Here is a 24,911-nt window from a genome sequence, read left to right on the forward strand (position 1 = left end):
AAATATTTTACATTTCAATCATTTGTTTGTTATGTTAATGTCTCAGAAGACACTTTCTTCCATTGTTATGTTTATTGTTTTATTTGGTAGAAATGATTGATGCGGCCATGTCGAGATGTAAAGGCACACCTCTCTCTGCCATGAGGTGCATGATGATTCACATCTGAACTGGGCCGCCGTTCGCTACGGGAACTCTGCTTCCCCTCTACTTCTGCCAGCCATGTCTGAGAGAGAGAGAGAGAGAGAGAGAGAGAGAGAGAGAGTGTATTAGTTGCTCAGGCAACAGAACAACGTAATTAGATGCAGGATGAGTGCTATTGGGAAGGAGAAAGGAAATAAATCCAAAGAACCTTCATTTTAATCGGGAAAAAGGTAAATTTGAACAATCGGAGTGGTAAACTATGTTATTTAAAAGTACATCAATTTTTTAAGTTAAGAAACAAGTGTTTTAAATTTTAAGAAGTTCATTTATTGTTTTCTTTCTAGTGCTATATGAAAATATACTCTTAAGCAAGAACATAATGATATTTCTGAAGTATGAGAAATATGCCGTCATTGGTGAGATACACTCCATGTGCTGGTGTATGTAAAAGTTAGGGAGGAAATTCTAGGTAGCACAAAAGGATTAGAAGCCATCACAGCTGAGCAGACAGCATTATATTCAGATTTAAGGACCAAAATTTCAGTAAGCAGGAGTCCTCAAGGCACTCAAGGCACGTGGTGCTGACATTGTAATATACAGATGCATTGGGCGTCTTGCTCCACCAGGGGTCACTAGCACACAGGGCTATCCAGTGCTGAGCCATTTCTCCAGATGTGCCTTTGTGGGTTCAATTTCCTTATATGTCCACAGCAACAATGCAGTCCACTGGGGAGATTACCTCATTTTTGTGTATCTCGGAGCGCAGCTTCTCCATGTTGCATATGGTCTCCGAGATTTTGGGCTGGAGACTCCCTGGGTCACCCATCTGAGGATTCTTCTCATAGACATCCTTCATTTTATTTAAAGCATCTCTGCGAGGGGGATTTGCAGAAAGAATTCGTTCACAAACTAACAACCATGACACGGTCCGCATGATTTTCTCTCTCATTTCATTAACTATTATACAGGGTTTACTCTACTATAATAAAGACAGACTAAACAAGCAAACAAAGAAGCTTGCATCTTCTATAGAAGCAGTTTCCCTTTATTTTGCTCATTTGGCAGTTCTAACCTTTGGTCCATTTCTTTCTGCAGTTCTCTGCTGAGCTCGTCAATCCTCTGTTGAAGTTTCTTCCGTCTCTGTTCTGGCGGCAGGTGGCTGAGATCCTCGAGGTTTGGAGCCTAGGAAGACAGAACTTTGTGGTTAGCCACTGACATGTTTAGACACGTGCTCAAACACCTTCATGCAGCCTCAGCGAGGCACTATGTAATGAAAACAAATCCCAAAAGAGGTGTCCTTCATCAGAGTTCCATGGGCCCGTTTACTGTTTAAAGCAGCGATTCATCATTTTTAAATAATTTTTATGTGCATCAAATTTGACTTAACCCAAAAACTTTATGAAGGACATCTGAGAGAAAAAAGGAGTCGTAAAACTGCAAGAGCTCTAAGGCCGAGTCACAGCTATGTCTACGGCAATCCACACTAAACTGCTGCCTTACTCACCAGCTTCACTGACCACTGAGCAGTTGTGGTTAGACCAGGCCATTCACAAATACACAAAAAAACACACAATAACACAAGTAGTTCATGAGCGTTGGTCAATACTGCGGCTCTGAGGAGGGCTTTAGACATTAACTAACAGCGCCGCATCATGCTGATGCAGCAGGCCGGGGTTAGAAACTCAGCACAAAGATCATGCTTTAAAGGTTCCCCTGGGTAAGTTGTAGTTAAAACAGCAAGGACAGAACAGTATTGTTAATGCTATAATTGTAGTCCACACACATTCTCCACAGATTACAGACCATTATTGACCTCATGAATCTTCTTTAAGCAGCAAGACTTCGGATTGGCGTCCTTGGGAAACAACGTAAGCACGAAGCTAAGCGGGGTGTCACAAAGACGTTTTGTTTTCTGTAACCAGCTGTTATTCGCAAATCTGCTGGAGACCAGTATCTACAGGTCACTAAGAACAACATTTGCTTACAGAGAACAAGACAAATTGCAGCTAGATGTTATTGCAAAACCCTGTGCAAACCTCAATTCACCAGTGTGAGTAGGAAAAGCAGGTACACACAAACCAGATGGAGCCCAATAAACAGGACAGTCTAAAATCTTAAGCCTTGTCCTGCCCCCTAGTGTAGTATCCACTTCCTCTGATCTAATATCAGTGCTCTAAATGGGCTGAGACACACCAAGCCGACACTGAAGAACTACTTTACCAAGGTCAACTGATGATCGCTTCCTGTCAGCTTACCGTTGTTCTGTGAAACATGGTACATGGTAAAGATGCATCACCATATCAGGAAGGAATAGGTTAAAAATAGTTCAAGATATAAATAAGATGACTCTGTAGAGAAAAACAAAACCTAGGCCCCAAATAGTACACTACAATATTAAATCACTTATTATTATTATTAAGCATTTATTAAATATGATTATTGTATATTGTTTATTAAATATTAAAACATAACACACACAGACACAAAAACCTGGTCTAAGCGTCATCCTCACTCCACTATTAATGTCTTTAAACATACTTAGGCTAAATATTTCAAATATGACTAGCTTCAACAAATAAGCAGAATCGAACACTATGCTGTAGAACATAAAACATAAGATAGAGCAGAAGATAAATTAACTGAACTCCACCGTCAACACAACATGCAGTCACCATTGATGGGGACGACTCGTGCCAGCAGTGTACCGCAAAAGCTTCAGCCAATGAACAGCCACTGACATTTGACGGCCATCAGTCAGCTTGGTGCGTCAATGGCCTTATGATATTATAATAAAAGCCTTACCACAAAAATTCATTATCTCTAAGCTTAATATTGCTAGAAGATAAACCTGGAAATGGGAATAAATAATAAAAAAACACTGCAAAAACACACAGATGCACACAGAGGTACATACAAGCGCACACAGACACCCAGCAGCTCTTACCCCTCTCTTTAGACCCCGGAATGTTGGGATCTTGGATGTAACCGTTCTCATTTCATTGAGACAGTATGTTATTCGCTCAGTGGGGAATTTAGACTGAAAATGAGCAGAAAGGACACTAGGAATGGGTGGGGGAGGGGCAGAAGGGGGGAGCTGGGGCAAAAAAAAAAAAAAAAAACACCAATAAAAACAAAGCAAACAAATGAATTGAAATTAAACATAAAAAAGTTTTATGTTTCATCAGCTACATCACTAAGTGTTCGTCAAGACATATAATTAACCTGATTGAGAGTCACGACTGATTATAACTCTCAAATGAAGGGTATGATTAATGGCTATGAGTAAAAAAAAAAAAAAAAGCATGGATAGTAAAACTGACCTTGGTCAAGAAAACATGTTAAATGAATGAAGAAAAGAAAAAAAAAATCCCCACCAACTTATTTATATGAATGGAAATATAAAAGCCCTGCTAACAGGTCAGTGTGAGGCACAAGACCACAAATAATAAGCTAATGATTAACTGCATGTCAAACCCTTTTACAGCCCTGGCAGGTTAAAGTCTTGTACTGGCTTGTAAGACTTTACTTATGCAACCTGCACATAAAGCATGTGCATTCGATTTAAAAACATCCTACCAACAGCTGGACAGCCGTTTGTGAATTTTCAGGTTAGCCAGGTATATGTGATAGCATGCCCATGGGATTCTGCATTCCTGTCTGCGTGTGAGTCTTACCTTGGGCTTTTTCCCAAACAGCCAGAGTTTGTTCTTGGCTTTTCCGATTGCGTGTTTAGGGTCAGGTTTGCCTGGGTCGTTTTTGGGAGTACCGATAGTACCGTCCGACCCTGTGCGCTGGATGTTCTGACTGAAGTCCTCGAAGGGAAAGTCAGTCGGTGGCTCGAACCCAGACTTAAATGACTCTACCACGATTAAGGAGTCCTGCGTGAAACAGAGATTAGATTAAGATATTAAACACTGATAATCACTTCAAACAGGTGAGAGATTATGAGCGAAAACGTCATATGTCTAAAATAAGATCTTAAGATATGACTCATGTATAATAGGTAACGCTCCATTACTGTGTGAAAAGGTGCCTGATTATCAGTCCCTCTGAAACATGCACAGTCACAGAGGTGTGGTTTCCTGCAAAAGCATATCATCAATGCAGCCTTTCTTGAGGACAATATAAAGCCCTGAGGAAAGGATGAGCTACTCTCATGAACACAAGTGCAAGCGGCAAACACGCCATCCTTACTCAAATCTTCCTCCGTGGACAGTACAGGGAAGCGGTCCAGTCCGTGGGTGGAGGGATAGAGTCAGAATGAAACTGAGCCAATTAAAAACAGAGAGGCCGAAGACTTAAAGAGTATCATGGGAAGGATTGTGCAATGCTGGCTACGATGCGGAGCTTCCTCCCTATCCCCTGCTTCTGACCATGTTTATCATACCTCGACTACTTCTTCCCAGAAATGATCCAAGACCAGAAGAAACATCCTTCAACAACTCGGACACACAAAAACAAATGTCACAGTTGACAGACCAAAATGTATCTAAACACTACTACGGGTGAACATGTAAAAATGTGAAATATTACAGTTCTTAATATCTTCTTCAGTCTGTTTGCAGCAGTAGAATATACAAAAACCTTCAAACACAATTTTCAGAAAAACTCTTTTTCAATGCATCACTAATAATATTTGGTTCACTGTGGCTCTTGTGATTTGCAGTGGAAATTTTCATCTTGCACACCTTGCGCTCGTCGACGTTCTTAGCGGCGGTCACCATGCCCTCTAAACACTTGGAAATGATCGGGATGACTTTCCTCTCCACCTCGGCAAAGCTCCGGTATGTCTCTCCGAGCTTCACCGTCCGACGCTCATCCATGTCCTGCATGTTCTGCAAAAGCACAGTATACACACACACACACACACACATTAAACACAGAGTTTTTCTCTGTTCTATTCTAAAAGCATTACATTTCCCTTTTATGCAGCTCAGTGAAATACAATACAGCAGGAGAGTGAAAAGTTACCTTGAAGATCTGTGGGATAGCCACATGGAAGTGCTTCCACTGTTCAGCGTTGAAGTTCTGCAGCTGAGCCGCGTACTCATTCTTACTCTCATCTGCCATGTGGGTTCTTAAATACAGCTGGGACTTGGCCTGGAAAAGAAGCGCTTCCTTTAAACTGTGCTAGCATAATAATACGAATAAATATAGACAAAGTGGGGAAAAAAAACGTGTCAAAAATATATAAATAAATAAAGACAACTCAGGTCTGTCTGCATGACAGGAAAAAAATGCTATAAACTTTTTAAAGGTTACAATTGCACTTTTAACAAGCAGTGAAATGAGCAGAAAAGTGTGACTAACCCACGATGCTTGCTTACCTTCTCCACCTCAGACTTTGTGGCATTGATGTCGTTGTCTAACCTCTCAAAGAGCATCTGGGTTTTCTCCGCTTCTCTGCACTCTCGCTCAAACTTCTTCTTGCTCTGTCGTATTCACCCGAGACGGTCCACATGCACAGACATACATTTCAGGTTGGTGAATATGAAACAAGATTCAATTCCACAGGCAGTAATAATCACTGCTCACTGATGCCTGCAGTCTGCTCGCTGCTTTTCACATCAGAAACGTCTCGCTCTCGAAGGATGATGAGAGACCAGAGTAGCAGTTTTATAGATATACAAGACTATCAGTAAAGAATCAAGACAAACAAATGAGGAAAAGTGGTAAAGAAATTAGTTTTTTTGCAGTTTGTTGGAACATCTGTGTTTAATTTCGGGACAGTGCAACAGAAGAATACCTAAGGCATTACAACATGGCCACTCTGGACGCGAGATTCAGCTGTTGCTGGCTTGCACTTGCACTAGCCATAAAGCTGCAAAAACAATCCAGTTTGACTACAGCATACATTAACTGCTGTGTACACGGTGTTCTGTGTGTCAGGGAGGAAAGAGAATGTGTAGGGATGGCAAGAGGAAGTGTGTTCAAGATGTACTCGCATTAGAAACGCACAGAATGTCATATGTGGACCTTACACAGATGTATATTGAATTATTTGCAATTTGAAAATCTCTCTTGCAGGCTCTCACATTCATACACACACACACACGCATGAATGAATGAATGAGAGAGAGGGAGACCCAGTCCCAGCTGGTGGACAGTCTGCAGGTTAGTCTCTCTCTCTCTTTCTCTCTCTCTCTCTCTCTCTCTCTCTCCCCCTCTCTCACACACACACACACTTAAATTTAATACTCACATTGTCCATCTGTTTCCAACACTGCTCCAAAAACTGCTGAGCTTTCCGTGCCTCCTGGAGGTGCTGCACAACACATCACACACAACACGCTGTTTAAAACAATCCACCAGCTTCTTACGAAAACTGCAGTGCTTCTTATGAAAACTGGGAGGGAATGTGTGCTTGAGGAAAACCTTGATGTACAAAAACTGACGCATTGCGCAGGAAAAAAATAAAATGTCATTTATAGTAGCATTTGAGCTTAAACCAATGAGTTCTGGCAGCATTTCGTATTCTTCGTCGGTGGTTTTCACACTGGGCACGCTTGCAGTTGGTCTGGTTTCAGACACTTGATTCTATATAACCCCGGTGCACTTGAGTTCAGTTTATTTCATCACAAAGAAATAAACAATACAATGTGACCATATTCTCTTTATTTATTTACTTTGGTGCTATTCTGAGCATTAGTGCTTCTCTTAGCTTTTCTGTTCCCCCACAACGTCACTTTTGGTACACAGTGTTTTGAGTAAACAAATGATGTCATCAGCTAAAACACACGCACGGGTTATTTTACTTCCTGAACAGATGCTGATCCGAGTATGAGTAGAGTTCACACTCAGTACAGTTTCAGTTTCAGAGCTCGAACCTCCTTCGACAGCTAGTTTCAGGTTCAGTACCACAGTGCACTTCTCAGTTACCAGTTTTTAATGCGAATAGTGTTTTGTTTTAGACTAAACTGCCACGCTGAAAATCCCCTTGTGAAATTCCTTTTGAGTTTCATGACCTGATTTGACACAACTTCCCGAAAGGTACGAGGAAAAAAAAAAAGAACCAAGACTAGTCTTTCTCCTGGCTAATAATTTGTTAATAACATGACTGAATTGGTATAAAAATCTTAATGTAAACACATCAACCAGAGTAGATCAAGAGGGAACAAGGTGGGTTAACGTCCTTTTAATAACCTATTAAGCGGAAAAATAAACCTTGGTGTCTGAATGCTTTCACTACCAAGAATAATAGTGTGAGTTTTGTTGTGCATTTGAAACATGATGCTCTCCTGGTGCAATCAAACGGTCCTGTAAGCAAACACAGCTCATGTTTCATATTTTAAGCTATTCAAAAATTATTCTAAAGATAGACGGGCAGCCTGAACGCCATCAAACTAACATTCTGAGGCAGGCTCAGAACTAAAAATTGTGTGCGCTGATAAACCTAGATTTCTTTTGCTATTCCCAGTTCAGATGTCTCTCTTACTTGCTGTAAGCTGTCTACAAATACTGGGAATTTAGAGTTGTTTGGTAACTGGCTTATTTAACTTTTAAGTGAACGCATAAATTTATATATATTTTTATATGTATGTATGTATGTATGTATATATATATATATATATATATATATATATATATATATATATATGTAAATTTCATATATATATATATATATATATATATATATATATATATATATATATATATATGAAATTTACACAAAAGAACAGATTGATCAAAAAAAAATGTGCAGGAAGGTGAATTAACATTTCACTCATTAAAGTATCCCACAGTACACAGCTGTCTTTCTTTTCTATGGGGAAATCAGAAGAATTGCCAGTTGCCGCTTGGTCATCTTTCACCCAGCACTAAAATGTTCTTTTTTAAAACGGTCAGTGTAAAGGGCTACACGCTGGAAATGTAAATGGACACATTTACATAGCAATAGTTCGTAGAAACCCAGCTATTCACAGTTTCTTTCTTCTTTGAATAAAACAAGATATCTTTTAGATAATGTTTTCCAAAACAATCCCCTCTATAGAAGACATGAGAAATATTCTGTGTACACCGATCAGGCATAACATTATGAGCAGTGAGAGGTGACATGAATAACACTGATTATCTCCTCATCATGGCACCTGTTAGTGGGTGGGATATATTAGGCAGCAAGTGAACATTTTGTCCGCAAAGTTGATGTGTTAGAAGCAGGAAAATGGGCAAGCATAAGGATTTGAGCGAGTTTGACAAGGACCAGATTGTGATGGCTAGACCACTGGATCAGAGCATCTCCAAAACTGCAGCTCTTGTGGGGTGTTCCCGGGCTGTAGTGGTCAGTATCTGCCAAAAGTGGTCCAAGGAAGGAACAGTGGTGAACCAGCGACAGGGTCATGGGCGTCCAAGACTCTTTGCTCCATGTCGGGATTGAAGGCTGGCCTGTGTGATCTGATCCAGATGAACAGATGAGCTACTGTTGCTCAAACTGCTGAAGAAGTTAAAGCTGGTTCTGATAGAAAGGTGTCAGAATACACAGTGCATGATGGGTGAGGGCTGAGTCAACACAATATTAGGCAGATGGTCATAATGTTATGCCTGGTCAGTGTATACTTCCTTTTCTGTCTTCCTAAAACAATACATCATTTTACGAAGCGTTATTTATTTATTTATTTACATAATATTTGTTCAGCCTCTGTAATAAGACTTTCAAGACTACTGAAAAAACATACTGTAGTTTTTGTCCTGTTAGTGTTGCTACAGTTCAGCTCTATATTGTTTCCATTGCTACAGATCTGATTTTGATCCCGTGATTGTTGCTACAATAACATTAATATGTTACTAGCACGAAGGTCACGTTTGTGTAACACCTTCCTAGTAACAAGTCTACTGTAAAACTGGCAGTTTTCATGACTTGTATAATTAAGCTGACCTGTAAAGCTCATAGCACCTGCTGGATGGCAAAAAACTAACAGTACTCACATGTTTCCTCTCAGCTTTCAGGTCCTGCGAGTATCTCAGCAGCTCACCGTACACCCTGTGGCCCATCTCCTCGGCAACGACCTCTCGCTGACCCGCATAGTCATTCAGCTCGTTCAAGATGGAGTAGAATGACAGGCATGATGTAAACCTGGAAACCAGTAACACGCGCTCAATCAGTCGCCCAGCATTTCGATCAAAAAGATATCAAAAAGCTCAGGCATTTAATTACAGCACTTGTACTCAGCTGAGAGTTTGATTCTCCAATGAGGCATAATAAAAGACACACTTGTGTACACTGCTTCTTTACAAAACAACTGGAGGAGACACTATGGGGAACTTTTCCAGTGAATGCACTTACAACGAGAGGAACTGTATCTCGCTGACTGGAAACAGAAAAGCTCTGCATGCATCACATGCATCACATACATGCACTTTGACTCCATTCAGCTCTTCACACTGCCATGCACACACACACACAATCATTTCACTAATGAGTGCTAATACACAATGTGTTTACAAACGATCTGATCTCCTTATGCTCTGAATGTTACTGGTTTCAAAGGCAGACAGACAGATACACGCGTATACACACACACACACACACACACACACACACACAGACAAAACACACAGACAGACATATACCCAGGGACATGTACACAAAGCAACAGATCCACACCCCAACACGAACAGTACGACAAACGCACGGATGCATGCACACAGAGACAGACTCGCACAAACACAAAGACAAAGACACAGTGATACACACGCCAAAGCCACACACGCCAAAGCCACACACGCCAAAGCCACACACGCAAAAGCCACACACGCAAAAGCCACACACGCAAAAGCCACACACGCAAAAGCCACACACGCAAAAGCCACACACGCACACACGGTTATTGCAGCATATGCTCTTAAGGGCTGGAGTCTGTTGATGTTGACTGACCGCCAGGCAGACAAGCATGACCTACTCACTTTATTAAAAGCCCCCCTACACACAAACGCACACACTGCAGGGAGTTTCTTAAGGCGCGTGTATCTATCCTTTATCAAAATCGAGCCTTCTTAATATCCCTCCCCGCTCCAGAAGTTCTGGGTGAAATGCTCTAAAGTCAGGAGCACTGCACGTTTAATGATGCACGTCTAATGGAATTCATTAGGGCAAAAGGGAGGCTCGTGAAATGCCGGCTTGCCGATACTCCCTGCCTTGTCTACAGCTGAGATCTGAGCTCTGAGCTCTTGCACGCGGTTCACTGACAGACTACAGCGTGGCATGGAGGCCTCCCGTGAACACTTTGTTGGTGATAAACAGAAGTGGCACAGACCCTGACAGGGTGTGACGGCCGACTCAACATTCATCAAACGCTGTCGAGATCTGTCCACTTCAAATAAAGGCCAATGATGACAACTCTTTTCTGCTTTGTTTGTTTTCACAGTGTCCCAAGCCTCACAGTACAAACTTTCTAACTGTGAAACTGTTTGGAAACCATGTCTAATCTACATTCTGAGCTTAAAAAGTGCAGTGCACAGAATTTCCTCAGAAAATTGCTGTGAAAGTCACAGCAAAGACCTTAATAACTGGAACATTCAGTTTTACAGGGACAAAATAATTGGCAGGAATGAGTGCATCTGCTAAAATAATGATTTAATGTGTTAATACCGCAGGGTGTGTGTGTGTGTGTGTGTGTGTGATGGAGTGTGTGGAAGAGGTGTGAGGGCAGAATCACAGACCTGGGCTCATCATCTTTGGAGCGTTTAGGGCAGTACTTCTTCACCAGGCTCCTGTTGGACAAGAATTAGAGGAATGTTTAGCACGCATCAAAAACATACCATGTGCATAAAAAAATAGAAGTGAAAATAAACAGTGAGAGCGCTAAACTAGGTCAAAGACAAGAGGAAAACCCAACACTATGTTAATTTCTCCTCCCTTTGTCCCACTTCTTCCTAAAAATGTAAGGAGAAGGGATAGATTTCTGATAAATAGGAGCTCTTGAGAGAAGCGGGCCTGCTGCGTTTAGGCACGTTCCTCTCTTGAGGGATAATGAGGGTTGTCATGTTTGTGTGTGTGTGTGTGTGTGTTGGGGGAGTTCTGCCAGTTCTCTTCCCCCAAGTAAATGTCACATTGTACATTCGTTAAACACACTTCCTCTAATTCACTGAAATATACACAGGTCATAGTGAGTACTTCTCTTTAATGAGCACACCTACGATGATTACACTGACGAGGAACGCAACACTTCCTCACATGCATGGGAGGGTGTGAAAGAGGTGTGAGAGTAGAATCAGAGCAAAACCGTTAAGAGAAAATATGATTCCAAACAAGATGACTTACACTGATCTGCTATAACATTAAAGCCACCTGTGTAGGTCTCCCTCATGCTGCCAAAACAGCTCTGACCAGTAGAAGTTTGGACTCCACTAGACCTCTAAAGGTGGTATCTGTGGTATCTGGCACCAAGAAGTTAGCAGCAGATCCTTTAAGTCGTGTAAGATGTGAGGTAGGGGTCTCCATGGATCAGACTTGTTTGTCCACAAGATTCCCTCAGAACGAGATCTGGGGAACTTGGAGGCCGAGTCAATAATGAACTCCGTCATGCTCCTTAAACCATTTCTGAACAAGTATTGCAGTGTCCTGCTGAAAGAGGCCACTGACATTAAAGAATACAGCTGCCATGAAAGGGTGTACATTGTCTGCAACAATGTTTAAGTAGGTGGTACGTGTCAAAGTAACATCCACATGAATGCCGGGACCCAAGGTTTCCCAGCAGAACATTGCCCAGGGCATCACAGTGCCTGCTGGTGTGCATCCTGGTGCCATCTCTTCTCCATATAAGTGACACACACACACACAGCAGTCCACATGATATAATAGAAAACATGATTCCATCAGACCAGGCCACCTTCTTCCACTGCTTCATGCTCCAGTTCTGATGCCCTTGTCCTAAGTGCTTTCAGCAGTCGACAGGGGTTATCACGACCACTCTCCAGCTAAACAGCTTCATACACATCAGCAATGAGCCTGTGTGTTCTGACACCTATCTATCATAACTGGCATTAACTTTTCCAGCAATTCATGCTGCAGTGGCTATTCTGTGGGATCAAACCAGATGGGATAGCCTTCGTTCCATGCACACAGTAAGTCTTGAGTGTACGGCCACACGCACGTGGACACCTGACCATTACAGCTATATGTGCTTGTTGAACATCCCATTCCAGATTGAATCCCCCTTTTAGACTATAATAATCCTCACAATTCTGAAAAGGGTATCCACTAAATAATTGACAGATGGCTGGGGGGATTTGCCCATTCAGATACATTAGTGAGGTCAGGTATTGATCCTGGTTGAGGAGACCTGGTGATTAGTCAGTGTTACAATTCATTCCAAAGATGTTCAATGGGGATGAGGTCAGGGATCTGTGCAGGACATTTCGAGTTCTTTCACTCTAACGTTGGAAAACCATGGCTTCAGGATGCTTGCTTTGTGCACCGTCAAGTTCTAGTGAAAAGAAATCTTTGTATTTTGTAGCAATAAGAAATCCTATACAATTCTACGCTTCCAAATTTAAGGCAACAGTCTGGCAAAGGCTGACTGTTGTGAGATTCAGGTGTCCACATACTTATGGACGTATAATTAACATCACAGCTTCATGCTGTATTTTATTGTGTTTGGTCTTGACAGTGTTTTCAGTTATGTGCATGTTCCCGATTCTAAAAAGCCTGTCTTTTGTCCACGCATGCAAAATAATCAGTCTCGTAAAAATAATTTTACCGACAGCCAGACCACGCCTTGCCAGATCGCTGATGTGTAGAGCAGCAACATCTTTTCATTTGCAAAACACAACAAGAATTTGGTTTCTCTTCCCCCTTCTCTGAGTGTCTGTTGAACCTACTTGTCTTGAGGGCAGTCATGGATAAAAAACTAATATCGCAGGCACAAAGTCCACCCCTGCACTGTCTACATTATTAGACTTTCCTTGTTAGTCCACAGCTAGACTAGAGGGCAGCTAGACACTACAGCTTTTCATTTAGCTTGTGTATTTTGTGTGCAGTGCACTTTAGCCAGTCAGTGCCTAATCAAAGGAGTGCTGTTTGCTGAATGTATATGATCGAAATATAGGTTAGGAATCATCTAAAGAGTATGTGTGTGTGTGTGTTACGGTACTAAAACAGTTAGATAAATCAAAGGGGTTCAAAAATTCATTGCAGTCCAACGTGTCAACAGATTAAATTTCATTCTAGGTACAAATTAATATTTGTTGTCTGTCTGTATTTGTTGTTAGTCTGAGTTTGCAAATGCAATAAAAAAAAATCTCCTCTGGGAATATCACAGTGTCCCTGGGCCGGGTGCGTCTCAGTGGCAGGTGTGTATCCGGCAGTGTCTTTAATATGTCCCTCTGATCTGACATATAATGATGTGCGTTTTGCCACAGTATGACTATCCTAGACATTAGGAGGGCTGAGAGGGCACTCTGCTGCTGTATCCAGGCAACAGTGGAAATCCTAGAGGGAGGGCAAGAGGCCTTACCTCCTTAAAAGCAAAGCAAAGAGGAGGGGAGGGTGAGTAGGAGACAGAAAAGGCCACAGCTGCAGCTCCTGGAGCAAATTTAAGGCATGTGATTGATTCTTTGATTTTTCATTGAACGCACAGCTCCTTCTGCGGCAAAATATTTGAGTTAGATCTACAAACATCTTCGGTTAGCCTCTCAGGTTCTTCAAGCATGCATGTAAATGCATTTCAGTGTTATTAAAAGTTTTTGGATTTCCGCCTCACTGAGCTACTTGGAGTTGAACATTGTGGGCTGCGCTGAGCTCTTCAGCACTGTGCGGATTATATAATCACACTATCCACGGTCAGCCAGAAGAGGCTGGGTTCCCTTTTGAGTCTGGCTCCTCTCAAGGTTTCTTCCTCATGCTCTCTCAGGGAGTTTTTCCTCGCCATAGCCATCTCTGGCTTGTTCATTAGCTATTGAAAAAAATCTACATCTGTAAAGTTGCTTTTTTCCTTTTGACTTTGTCTATTTTTGTAAGTTCTGTATAAATAAAACCGGTCTGAATTTTTTAATTCCAAGGGTGTAATAATACACCAATCAGGCATAACATTATGAGCAGTGCCAGATGAAGTGAATAACACTGATTATCTCCTCATCATGGCACCTGTTAGTGGGTGGGATATATTAGGCAGCAAGTGAACATTTTGTCCTCAAAGTTGATGTGTTAGAGGCAGGAAAAATGGGCAAGCGTAAGGATTTGAGTGAGTTTGACAAAGGGTCAAATTGTGATGGCTAGACGACTGGATCAGAGCATCTCCAAAACTGCAGCTCTTGTGGGGTGTTCCCGGTCTGCAGTGGTCAATATCTATCAAAAGTGGTCCAAGGAAGAAACAGTGGTGAACTGGCGACAGGATCGTGGGCAGTCAAGGCTAATTGATGCATGTGGGGAGCAAAGGCTGGCCCGTGTGACCTGATCCAACAGACGAGCTACTGTTGCTCAAATTACTGAAGAAGTTAATGCTGGTTCTGATGGAAAGGTGTCAGAATACACAGTGCATGACGGATCAGCAAAATGAGGACCAACACAATATTAGGCAGGTGGTTATAATGTTATGCCTGATCAGTTTATATTCAGCAATAAATCATAAAAGAACACATTTCAGTTAAGGTGGCAGCTAAAACACAAATGACCTTGTCTCACCATCTTCTGTACGTCAGTGTGTTCGTATTTAGCTCCTAAACTTTGGAATAGCCTTCCCCGACAGTGTTCGGGGCTCAGACACAGTCTAAAAGTAATCTAAAAGTAGATTAAAGACACATCTCTTTAGCCTGGCATACACATAACTCATCCCATAACTCATCCCATAACCTCGTACTCCATCTGATTAAATGCACATTATCATCTAGTGCTGCTAATATCAACGGCAGCTATGCTAATTCCTTTCCACCTGTTTCTTTTTCTACCCATCCTGAGGCATCTGGAGATTGTGCCAGCTCCAGTAGACAGGGATCAACCCTGCGAGGATCCCGAGTTATCCAGAGATGGACCAGCTTCTGGATTCTGCTTCATGAGGATTTGGGTATATCAAAGCAAAGCTGCCAACCCTATGTGGACAACAACCTCCTAATTAACACACACACACTAACATTATACATATGCTGTATCTGTATCACACTGTACACTGTACATAACTGCAGAAAGGACACTCTTCGGTGTTTATAATAATTTATAATCACACTCTCCGGTGTCACCCAAATGAGGATGAGGTTCCCTTTTGAGTCTGGTTCCTCTCGAGGTTTCTTCCTCATACCATCTAAGGGAGTTTTTCCTTGCCACAGTCGCCTCAGGCTTGTTCACTAGGGATAATTCTGTCTAACATCTAGGACTTTTTGCAAGTTTTTTGTTTCCTATGTTCTGTAAAGCTGCTTTGAGACGATGTTCATTGTTAAAAGCTCTATACAAATAAAAGTTGAATTGAAAGAAATTGAATTGAATTGTTCCTAGCACAGTTCTGCTGAGTGATTTTCGAAGCTGGCCATGGGCCTCTGTGTGTGCGTGATTTTAAGGCTGATTACCACAAGACATCCGGCTCAGAGATAACTGAAGGGGACATATTTCTCTGTTATGATGCCTGCAGTATCGCTTTAAACCATACCAGAAATTTGAGGTCTTCGGGGTTGTACTTCTTTCAACTCAAATCTGAGCCGGTGTGTTGAAATTACCCATCAGTTCAAATGTGAAAGAGCTCTTCTGTTGTGTTTTTTTTGCCATTGTGCATATTTTTCCACAATTTCAATGTTTTTTTTTGTGTAGCATGTTGAAATATTTACCAGACAGATATAAAGAACAGAAACAAATGTTGCACTGCAGGAAAGCAAGTGAGTGACACTTTAAATCAGAGACGCTGCTGTTTTGTGAGCTCTTAAAATAACATTGCTACAGGCATAATAATGTCTGGCCATCACAAAAATTATCATCATAATAAAAACTGACTTCATGAATAGGACATTGCAAACCTGAATTGAAATGCAAAGAAAATGATTTTTTATTTCATGCCCTAGTACACTCTTGACCCCGTGTGCACTATGTGATGAGGCAGGGTTATTAAAAGACTACTTACCGCAACTGTTTTGCATAGTTTTGCTCTATCTCCAGCCTTTCCTTCACAAACTTTGCATAGCGCTCCAGGAAGTCGATGCCCCATTGCGTGTGCTTGTCAAGGTTCTCAAACTGGTCCTGTGGGAGGAAGTATGAGAACAGAGACAGGCATTGAGTGGGGAGCAAAAGGTGAGGGAGCGTATTCTGTCACTGGCCTGCTTTATATATCCTTAAAACAGGATATATATTAAAAAAAATGATGTGGATTGATAAATACTAATGATTTTGTTGGATGTTCAGATAGTGAACTGCTGCTGAGCAAACCTTCTGCCATGCAACGCCATTTCAGATGAAAGGAAGTTACACCTAATTAAATTTAGATGTGCTTACACTAAATGCTCATGGGTCTATGAGAAGTATTTCTGACATAAGCCCATTACAAATGCTAATGCAATTTCGACTTGGGTGTAATGGGTGTCTCTTGACGTCACCCGATAGCGCAGCTAGAATGGTATTTTCAGAAAATGAGCAGGTTTTTCTCTCTGCCTACATACAAGCCGTATGCTATCCTTAGTAAGGATTACATTACTGTGCCAAAGTAGAAGTATGATGCCAGACTTGGTAAGACTTGTACCAAATTATTCCCAATCTGGCAACACGTATACAACAGAGGAGGAAAAAAAAGAGCGGTGTGCCAAATTTTTATACTAACCCACAAAAGAATTTATGGAGAAACCTTATGTACTGCCAGTGAGAGAGAGAAAGAGGAGTCTTTGACTATAAACCTGACTGTTCAAACCAAGAGCGAGTAAAAGGAGCCACAGGCCGTAGAGTTCTGGCCTACGTCCAGCCTGGGACAGTCAAGCCTGGGCTTTGTGAGGAGTAGGGTATGGGGGAGGAGGCGAGATGAGAACGATACAGAAAGAAACAAAGGATGAAAGAAGGAATGAACTAAAGAAAAGAGCGAGCAGACAGAAGGCTTCGGGAAATAGGTTCATGAGAGCGAGTCCGTTTCCTCGGACGAGACGAGTAGAGATGGGAGCGGACAGGAAAGGAAAGAAGAGATGCAGAGAAGGGAAGTGTGTGCTCTACAGGGCAGAGCTCTCCTCCCTCGCAGTGCTGGCACTGCATCTGTGCGACACACTGAGGCAGAAGAGATTCAGCAGTTTTCTTCATCATGAAAACAACAAACAGGCTTTTCTCATGGAGTTTCTCGGTGCAGTATGGATCACGACATTAATGAGGCAGAACATCATCCGCAGCTAGATTAGAACAGAAATATTCAGAAGGCTGCTTTTGTTTGCCAAATGCTCTGGTGAAAATACACCAAAATCAGACAAGAATAAATAAATAAAAGCCTTTAAATCTTCGACAGAAAGCTGTCACTTCTTACGATAACACGAGTATTGAAATGTTCAGCCAGCAGACAGTTCATATTGACAGTAAAATCAGTAAAACTGCTAGCTAACCTACCCTGATTGACACCACAAACCATTAGGCTGCTATCATTCCTTTCAGCTTGTCATAACAAAAGAATGCATGCATTTGACACTTAAACAGAATTACAAAAAATAATTGAAACTGCACCCTGGGATTATCATTTAATTTCAAGTCTTACTCATGATCTAGTTTAGCATTTAACAGTCAGGACACTTAAGACTCTCTCTCAGCTTACGTATTCCTATTTAGAACAGCAGAGATCATAGCAAGGTACTGTTTCTATCTTAACTTCACTAGCTGATGTTCATGTCATCAGTCCCGAATTGTAGATGGAACGAGACTCAGTCTCATGACCACATAGCTCAGTGTACCGACCAATAATATTACACGATGATCAACTTACAGTAGTAATACACGAGACCGAACAGTTATCTCTCTACTTTTCTTCCCTCCCTTAATAGCGAACTGGATCCTCCTCCTATTATCCTGACAGCTGCAAGCAGAAGCTCCAACTACTCTTATAGTGATGGACTGCTAACTTTGAACGACAAGCTTACACGCAGCGGTCACCTGACTCCAGTCAACACTTAACTGATATCCTTATCTCTTAACCACAGGAGGAGGAGGAGCTTTAGTTTCTCCACAAGGTGATTTCATCTAGTCCATCCTGGGAAGGGTTTTATAACAATTCCTATTCAAATTGTGGATTCTGTATAAGCAATGACATAACACCTTGTAGTATAACTATTCACATCTGATAAGAGCATTTACAGATATTCCGAGTATGATAGACATCGAGCAGATATTATTAATAACAATGACACATTTAATTGAACCTTGTCAACATGATTGTGTAGTATTGAAATTGTTTGATATTGATAACCCTTAAGGTTGCACATCATTTTAACACAACCAGTTCATAGGTGTTCATTTTACTGTGTCAGGTTTTCTATGGGATTGAGGTCTAGTGATTTTGCACAATTCCATCCTGTTCGAACAACTTCCTGCCACACATGGAAGTCACACACAGATCTGGCTATATGCACCCTACACTTGTCCTCCTGGAATGCTGAAGCCTTAAAAAGCAGTTGCCAGGCTCTAGTTTAAGTTTCACACCAAATTCACATTGTACACCAACCACTTTTTTCTTCCTGGGAACATTTTGAACGTATTGTGACCACAACTGGACATTTTTACTCTCCATCCATAATATATCTTTCCTTCCTTAAAAGATTTGGTGCTAGAGAGAGCGTCTAGGTTAAGCCAGAGCACAAGAGCGAGATAAGAAATTTGAGTATACTCTTCACTACTACCTTTAGCAAATACCTGCTTGTTTGTTATGCATTACTCAGGTCTTAAAATCCCCATATCAGTGAGCAGATTATTTATTTGATTCATGGCAGCTAGCTATGCCATTTCACAAGCTGCACATATCAGTCTGCACTCAACCTGTAATTTTGACTGTGACTCATGCTTCGTAAACATAAATTAAAACGGGGGCCGAACATTCAGTACAGGGTCAAAGTCTAGAAGTTAGTTTAGAATGCATGCTGTGGGTGGACGGTGACGTATTCTCTGTTGGTGCTGCTTGTGTGAGTATATATATGACAGCACAGGCTGTATATGTGTGCATGTACAGAGGGTTTATGACAGTTTATTATACTCAGTTGAGTAGGCAGTCGGTGATGGCCCTCGCAGCTATGCCGTCTGACGGAAATGGCTTTAGCAGCAGACTGGTGATTCACTCGAGTGGAAAAACAGCTCTCTTACAGCCATCTGGGTAGATTTAACTATCATTTAACTTATGAGTATGTGCGCACACACACACACACACAGAGAGAAGAATAGAAACACGCAAGCTTAATGCATTGCATCACCCAAGTCAACATGGACTTGTTAGGCTTGTGGGCTGCTCCACCCTGTAATGCACCTGCTCCCACTCCTGAGTTTCAGGTTCATGCTGACCTGAGAGCAGCCGGCATTTTTTTTTCTCAAAACCTACACATTCCACACGCAGATAGGAAAGTATGACTGTTCTCTCAGGCGATGGTGAAAAAGAAACTTCCACAACACGTTAATCACACTCGTATTAGAGTAATAAGCAGAATGAGGTTAGTCTAAAAGGCTGACTGGTTTTCAGATTCAGGCGTGTCCGAGTTTAAAGAATGGGAGCAGCCTTCTGCTTTCCACACGTCTGCAATCTCACCCGGCTAACAGAAAGGAGCAAATCATCTCTGTGCCAACGAGAACATGTTACACTCACCGGCCATTGTAATAAGAACGCCTGTTGGGAAAAGACCAGGTGGATGTTTTTTAAAAAGTTTCATTGAATATCGTGTGTATGTGTACTTTAGCCTCAGACTGCTGTTCTTGACTAGCAGGACCAGTGTGGTCTTCTGCTTTTGTAGCCCATTTTCCTCAACATTTGAGGTTTTGTGTATTCTGAGATGTGAAGAGTCTCCATAGCTTCTGATATTGAGTAGATACCATTAATATCAGCTACTTTGCCCATGTGACTTCATTGAACCTTGTTGAACACGCTGAAACACTAAAATTTTAGTGAGTTTTCGATATCTCCACCTGGACAGAGTTAAGCATTATCTTTATGACGGAACATGTGCATACCTTCTGTCATGTGGGTATAACCTTCCTGCTCACTCTTACAGTGATTAGGTATGCAGTTAGGTATTAGTGTTTTAGGCTTGAGGTCTGAATTTTAGTTATCTGGATCCAGTCTGGTCATTCTCCTCTGACCTTTCTCATCATCCATCTGCAGAACTGCTGCACGCTGGACGGTTTGTTCTTTGCACAACTGCCACATGACTGCAGAATTTCATTACATATAAATGGATATCAATGGATGAAATTGCCAGTACGTGTGTATATCTAGACTGAGTGCAGATCAATGAGTTTAACTCCTGTTTTGTAAAGAGCGTGTAAGACGTTAAGGAAGCAGAGCTCTGAGGAGTCTTGGCTTTTTTCCGTGCACTGACACATCTGTTCAGCTCATCAGCCAATTATCCAGCCTGGCAGGAGCGGAGTCACTGAAACACGAACACTCAAGGACATCAAACCCAAGTGGAGGTGGTGATGGAACATCATACCATAAAAATATCAGGATATAGGATTGACAGGGTTTTAAACATCATTTTGTGGGAAAGGTGTTTGCAGTGGTCTTTACAGTGAGTCAGTCTCCTTAACTGGCAGTGCTCTCTCTGAGACTGTGGCTGAATTCACTCCATCCACAAAATAAAGACTGTAGCCTTTAAACCCTTCCTGCAGAAACAAAAAATCGGAGCCACAGCTCTTTCTCGGGCCAAGCACTTCTGACATCCTGACACTCGTAAAATGTGAGAATCGCAAATCTGTGATTCTCACATGATGTAATCTGACTAGCCTGAGTGATTTATTTTGAAGTCAATTGATACCAAATGCTCTGTCAATCCTAGAAATTACATGAGAAATCCTGGCTCTTTGTTCTTGAATGTGTGAACAAAACAAAAAGGTTCCAAGCGTGCCGTTTTTGCTTTTCTGCCCCGGCATCGTTTTGGCAGACGGGCATTCGCAGCTTTATTACTTACGTCACCTTTTTTCTCGAAATGCTCGACATTCATGAATAATTAATGCAACGTATGACTTCTTCGATGACGGATATGTGTGTGTGGTTGCTGGGTGACACGGACCAGGCTTGCTGGCAGTGCACAGATCTCGGCTTACGGTCACCTGATCGGGAAGCCATTGTGGAGTGCTACAGACCCCCTGCTGTGCTGACTGCATGAGACAAAAGCGAGCGCCAGGCACAGGATCGAGTCTCAGTAGCTAGGATGCCCACGAGATTTTGCAGGATTTTGCCTGGAGTACAGAGAACCTACTTTTGGCTTGCGGAGAATTTTTTAGCTCAATCCACAAACGATCAGTATACTGCTGAGAGATATTGTATCTGAAATTTATTAGCTTGCTATTTTTCCAGAGACGGTCTCGTCTCTCCCGCATCGAGTCACCCTTGTCTTGTGCGAATCTGTTTGCTTGTGTTGAGCTCTGGTAGGATCATTCCTGTGGTTCGTACACTAAATCTCATTTTGCACAATTTCCACTTACACAGCTCAGAAACATTATGGTGAACATGATTACACCATGTTGTGGAATCTGCCAGGCTATAAAAACATCATCATATTGTTTGCTGTATAGTGTCTCAATTTCTGCGATGGTCAGCCAAAAGTCAATCTCCCTAGCTTTAATGCACAAAATGTGTTTTCATGGTAGATATGCTAATTCAGCTGTTACAAGAAGGATCAGGAAGTCCATAACCATTAGCTTGGCACTTACTATCACTAGAATCGTAGTCTCACAGGCAGCCATGATTTCAGTGATCAGAGGAATAAAACTAGTTATAAAAAGTATTATATAGTGCTGCCTGTAGTTATATATTTTCCAGGGATTGAGATAATGATTACAGGAAAGGCTTCAGTTCAGAAAATCAAACAGAGTTGAACTACAGCGACGTGAATGGAGCATATAAATAAACTGAGCACCACCTTAACATCTCTGAAGTGCCACTCAAGAATCAGGACAACATACTCAGTACCATCAGTAATTTCAATACACTTGGGAGGGTGCTTGTACTTGAGCATCAGGATGATTTCTGAATTCATTATAAATGTATCATAAACTCCTTCCTGCCAAATTTCACTGCTTATGCTAAATTTAATTGTAAACAAGTTTCTAATTGAATTGAATGCTGGAGAGTCAGCATACTTATTAACGTAAACCATTCATGAAATCTCACCAGGACTCACTCATGATGTTATATTTTTAAAAAAATATCGAATTACGGTAACTGCTGCAGAAAAACCACAGTGTTGCAATTCTCAGTTCTGTGTTTGATTTGCTTTGAAAATACACGCTCAATTCATGTTGGAGGTATGAAAAAATGTGTTGCCGTTACTCAGTTCAGTTTATTTGTATAGCGCTTTTAACATTGGACACCGTCTCAAGGCAGCTTTACAGAATATAAGAAATATAGTCCAAAAATTTCAAAATTAATAATAGACTTGTATTGAAATTTATTTGTATGTATTCTTATTGAACAAGCCTGAGGCAACTTGTAGCAAGGAAAAACTCCCTAAGATGGTAAGAGGACGAAACCTTGAGAGGAACCAGGCACAGAAGGGAACTTCATCCTCATTTGGGTTTCTTCGGGTTTCAAGGTTTCTTTCTCATATCATCTCAGGGAGTTTTTCCTTGCCACCGTCACCTCAGGCTTGCTCATTAGGGATAAATAGTAAGTTAACTTTATAATTTTTTTTCTTGGTTTCTATACTTCTATAAAGCTACTTTGAGACAATGTCCATTGTTAAAATCTCTATACAAAGCTAGTCGCTCCTGTCACTTGTAGTTAGTCTTTTGGGAGCATTATTTTTGCTGCTTGTAAGCATGCACACAACAGCCAGAACAACTCTTGACAACAGCTATATCAGAATAGCCATCTTCTCAGCAGAAAACATCCTCAAGAAGAATAATGACAGGAAGTGAGGTCAAACAAGGAGCAGCAGCATCAAAGCCTTGCTGGGATCCGCATCAATGACTCAAGACAAAGGACAGTGTGAGTCATGACAGTGCAAGTGTTTAACAAACCTGCAGCAGCAGCGTCACAGGGAATGCCGACAAATGCTATTCAGCTTTCAGCCCTGCACAGGAGAGGAACGGTAACCAGAGCTAGTGGTGACGTAATGGTGAATTAAGATGCGCATGCATTCAGACATGCCTCATCTGGTGGGCACAGGAGAGGTCGGGGAGGGAAATGTCGTGGTGTCAGAATCGGTGGGATCGTCAAAGGAGGAGCCTGAGGCAAGGTGAAAAGTCAATGTGAGTCCTAACAACACGTTCTCCAATCAGCAGCTCAGGGTTTTTTTCCTTTCTCTTCGGTTTATGCATCATAATTAAAAGAAAATACGGGGAGTGTTAATGATTAGGCTGCTTATACACACGTGGACAAAGCTGTTGGTACCCTTCCTTTAAAGAATGAAAAATGACAGGTCTCACAGAGTTATAGAATTCGCTTGATTGCGGTGATTGCCTCAGGAACAAAATAGTAAGTTAAGGGTACTATTAAGTAGGCCAGTTTCATTCGTTTGTTCTTTTTTAGTGCTTCTGTTGAACCACAATTCAAAAGCAATATCTGATTTTCATTAGTCAATTTTCAGTACATTTTTATTTATTATTAATTTTCGGTTTCAGGTTATTTCAGTGAGCATTGTGGATTTTTCTTTCTTTAATGGAAACGTACCAACAATTTTGCCCATGTGTGTAGATGATCAGCGACAGAACCACCTTGTGTGAATAAAGTCGTTGTTTAACTGTAGATGATTTACTCTAAATATCTAGATTTCTGTCCAATTCCCCTTCGAACTAGTTAACACCGGTAAGATGAGCCTCATATGTGACGTAGTGAAGAGCAGCTGATTATTCGAGCGTCTCGATATCCAGAGCTATTTAGTATCATTTGAAAGACATGTCATACCATCTTTCAGAAAAAAATGCAGCATGCTGAAATGGCAGCACAGAAACAGGTTTGTCCCGTCTCATGCACCCATTTTCTTATCCTCCGTCTTTTCTCCCATTTCCTTTAAAGGAGGACCAAAGCTTGAGCTTGTTTTTGTTTTGAGATTTAGCTACATACTGGATTTAGAAACATTGGAGAAAGGGCTAGAACATTAAAAGAGTAATGTCTTTATACAAGACAAAGCACTGCTTCAACCTTGTGTTAAAGCCTGCTAACTAACAATACAGTGCTCCTGCCTGTGCTGTGAAGAAGAAGAGCAAAAACACTGAACTTTTTTAGATGGCCTGAAAGTGTGGCTTAAATCTTTACTTTACTAATCTTTTATCTTTATGTAGCTCATGGCTACATTTACATTTCGGGCATTTGGCAGATCCAGAGTAACTCGCAATTTATCTCATTTTTTTATGCAAATAAGCAATTGAAGGTTAAGGGCCTTGCTCAAGGGCCCAGCAATGGCAGTTTGGTGCTCCTGGGATTCGAAATCACAACCTTCCCATCAGTAGCCCAACACATTAACCACTAAGTTACCACATCCCCCTAACCTACTACTTTCATGCATAATAAAGTCTATGAGGTCTACTGTTCCTTGTTTCCCCTTGCTTTTTCAGTCTAAAATTTCCACACACCCTCCAGAATCTATCACAATAAAAGACATAAAGCTCATTAAATGATGAATTATGATAAACTATGTTCTTAGCTACTCTGGAATTGCTGTAGCTGTGTATTCCATCGAAATGCTTACGGGTTTGAAA

The 24,911-nt window shown here is 41.4% G+C and overlaps 1 protein-coding gene across 6 annotated transcripts in view; it reads right to left on the reverse strand.

Annotated features, from left to right (window-relative positions):
• The window catches only part of fnbp1l (formin binding protein 1-like), a 45,848-nt gene that overhangs the window by 1,990 nt on the left and 18,947 nt on the right, over positions 1-24,911 (reverse strand). For 2 of the 6 annotated variants that reach the window (XM_058390344.1, XM_058390343.1), the window contains exons 2-14: positions 16,180-16,295; positions 10,799-10,849; positions 9,065-9,212; positions 6,345-6,407; positions 5,470-5,574; positions 5,114-5,242; positions 4,831-4,977; positions 3,817-4,020; positions 3,087-3,236; positions 2,363-2,404; positions 1,215-1,324; positions 882-1,014; positions 130-224 (exon numbers count right to left, since the gene is read on the reverse strand). In XM_058390344.1, the coding sequence (XP_058246327.1) occupies positions 130-224; positions 882-1,014; positions 1,215-1,324; positions 2,363-2,404; positions 3,087-3,236; positions 3,817-4,020; positions 4,831-4,977; positions 5,114-5,242; positions 5,470-5,574; positions 6,345-6,407; positions 9,065-9,212; positions 10,799-10,849; positions 16,180-16,295 (1,493 nt within the window). The remainder of the gene's footprint in view (positions 1-129; positions 225-881; positions 1,015-1,214; positions 1,325-2,362; positions 2,405-3,086; positions 3,237-3,816; positions 4,021-4,830; positions 4,978-5,113; positions 5,243-5,469; positions 5,575-6,344; positions 6,408-9,064; positions 9,213-10,798; positions 10,850-16,179; positions 16,296-24,911) is intronic. The other 4 variants (XM_058390348.1, XM_058390346.1, XM_058390345.1 and 1 more) reach the window with 4 other exon arrangements.

The sequence above is a fragment of the Hemibagrus wyckioides genome, linkage group LG05, assembly GCF_019097595.1.
Source record: "Hemibagrus wyckioides isolate EC202008001 linkage group LG05, SWU_Hwy_1.0, whole genome shotgun sequence".
In the NCBI taxonomy this organism is placed as follows: domain Eukaryota; kingdom Metazoa; phylum Chordata; class Actinopteri; order Siluriformes; family Bagridae; genus Hemibagrus; species Hemibagrus wyckioides.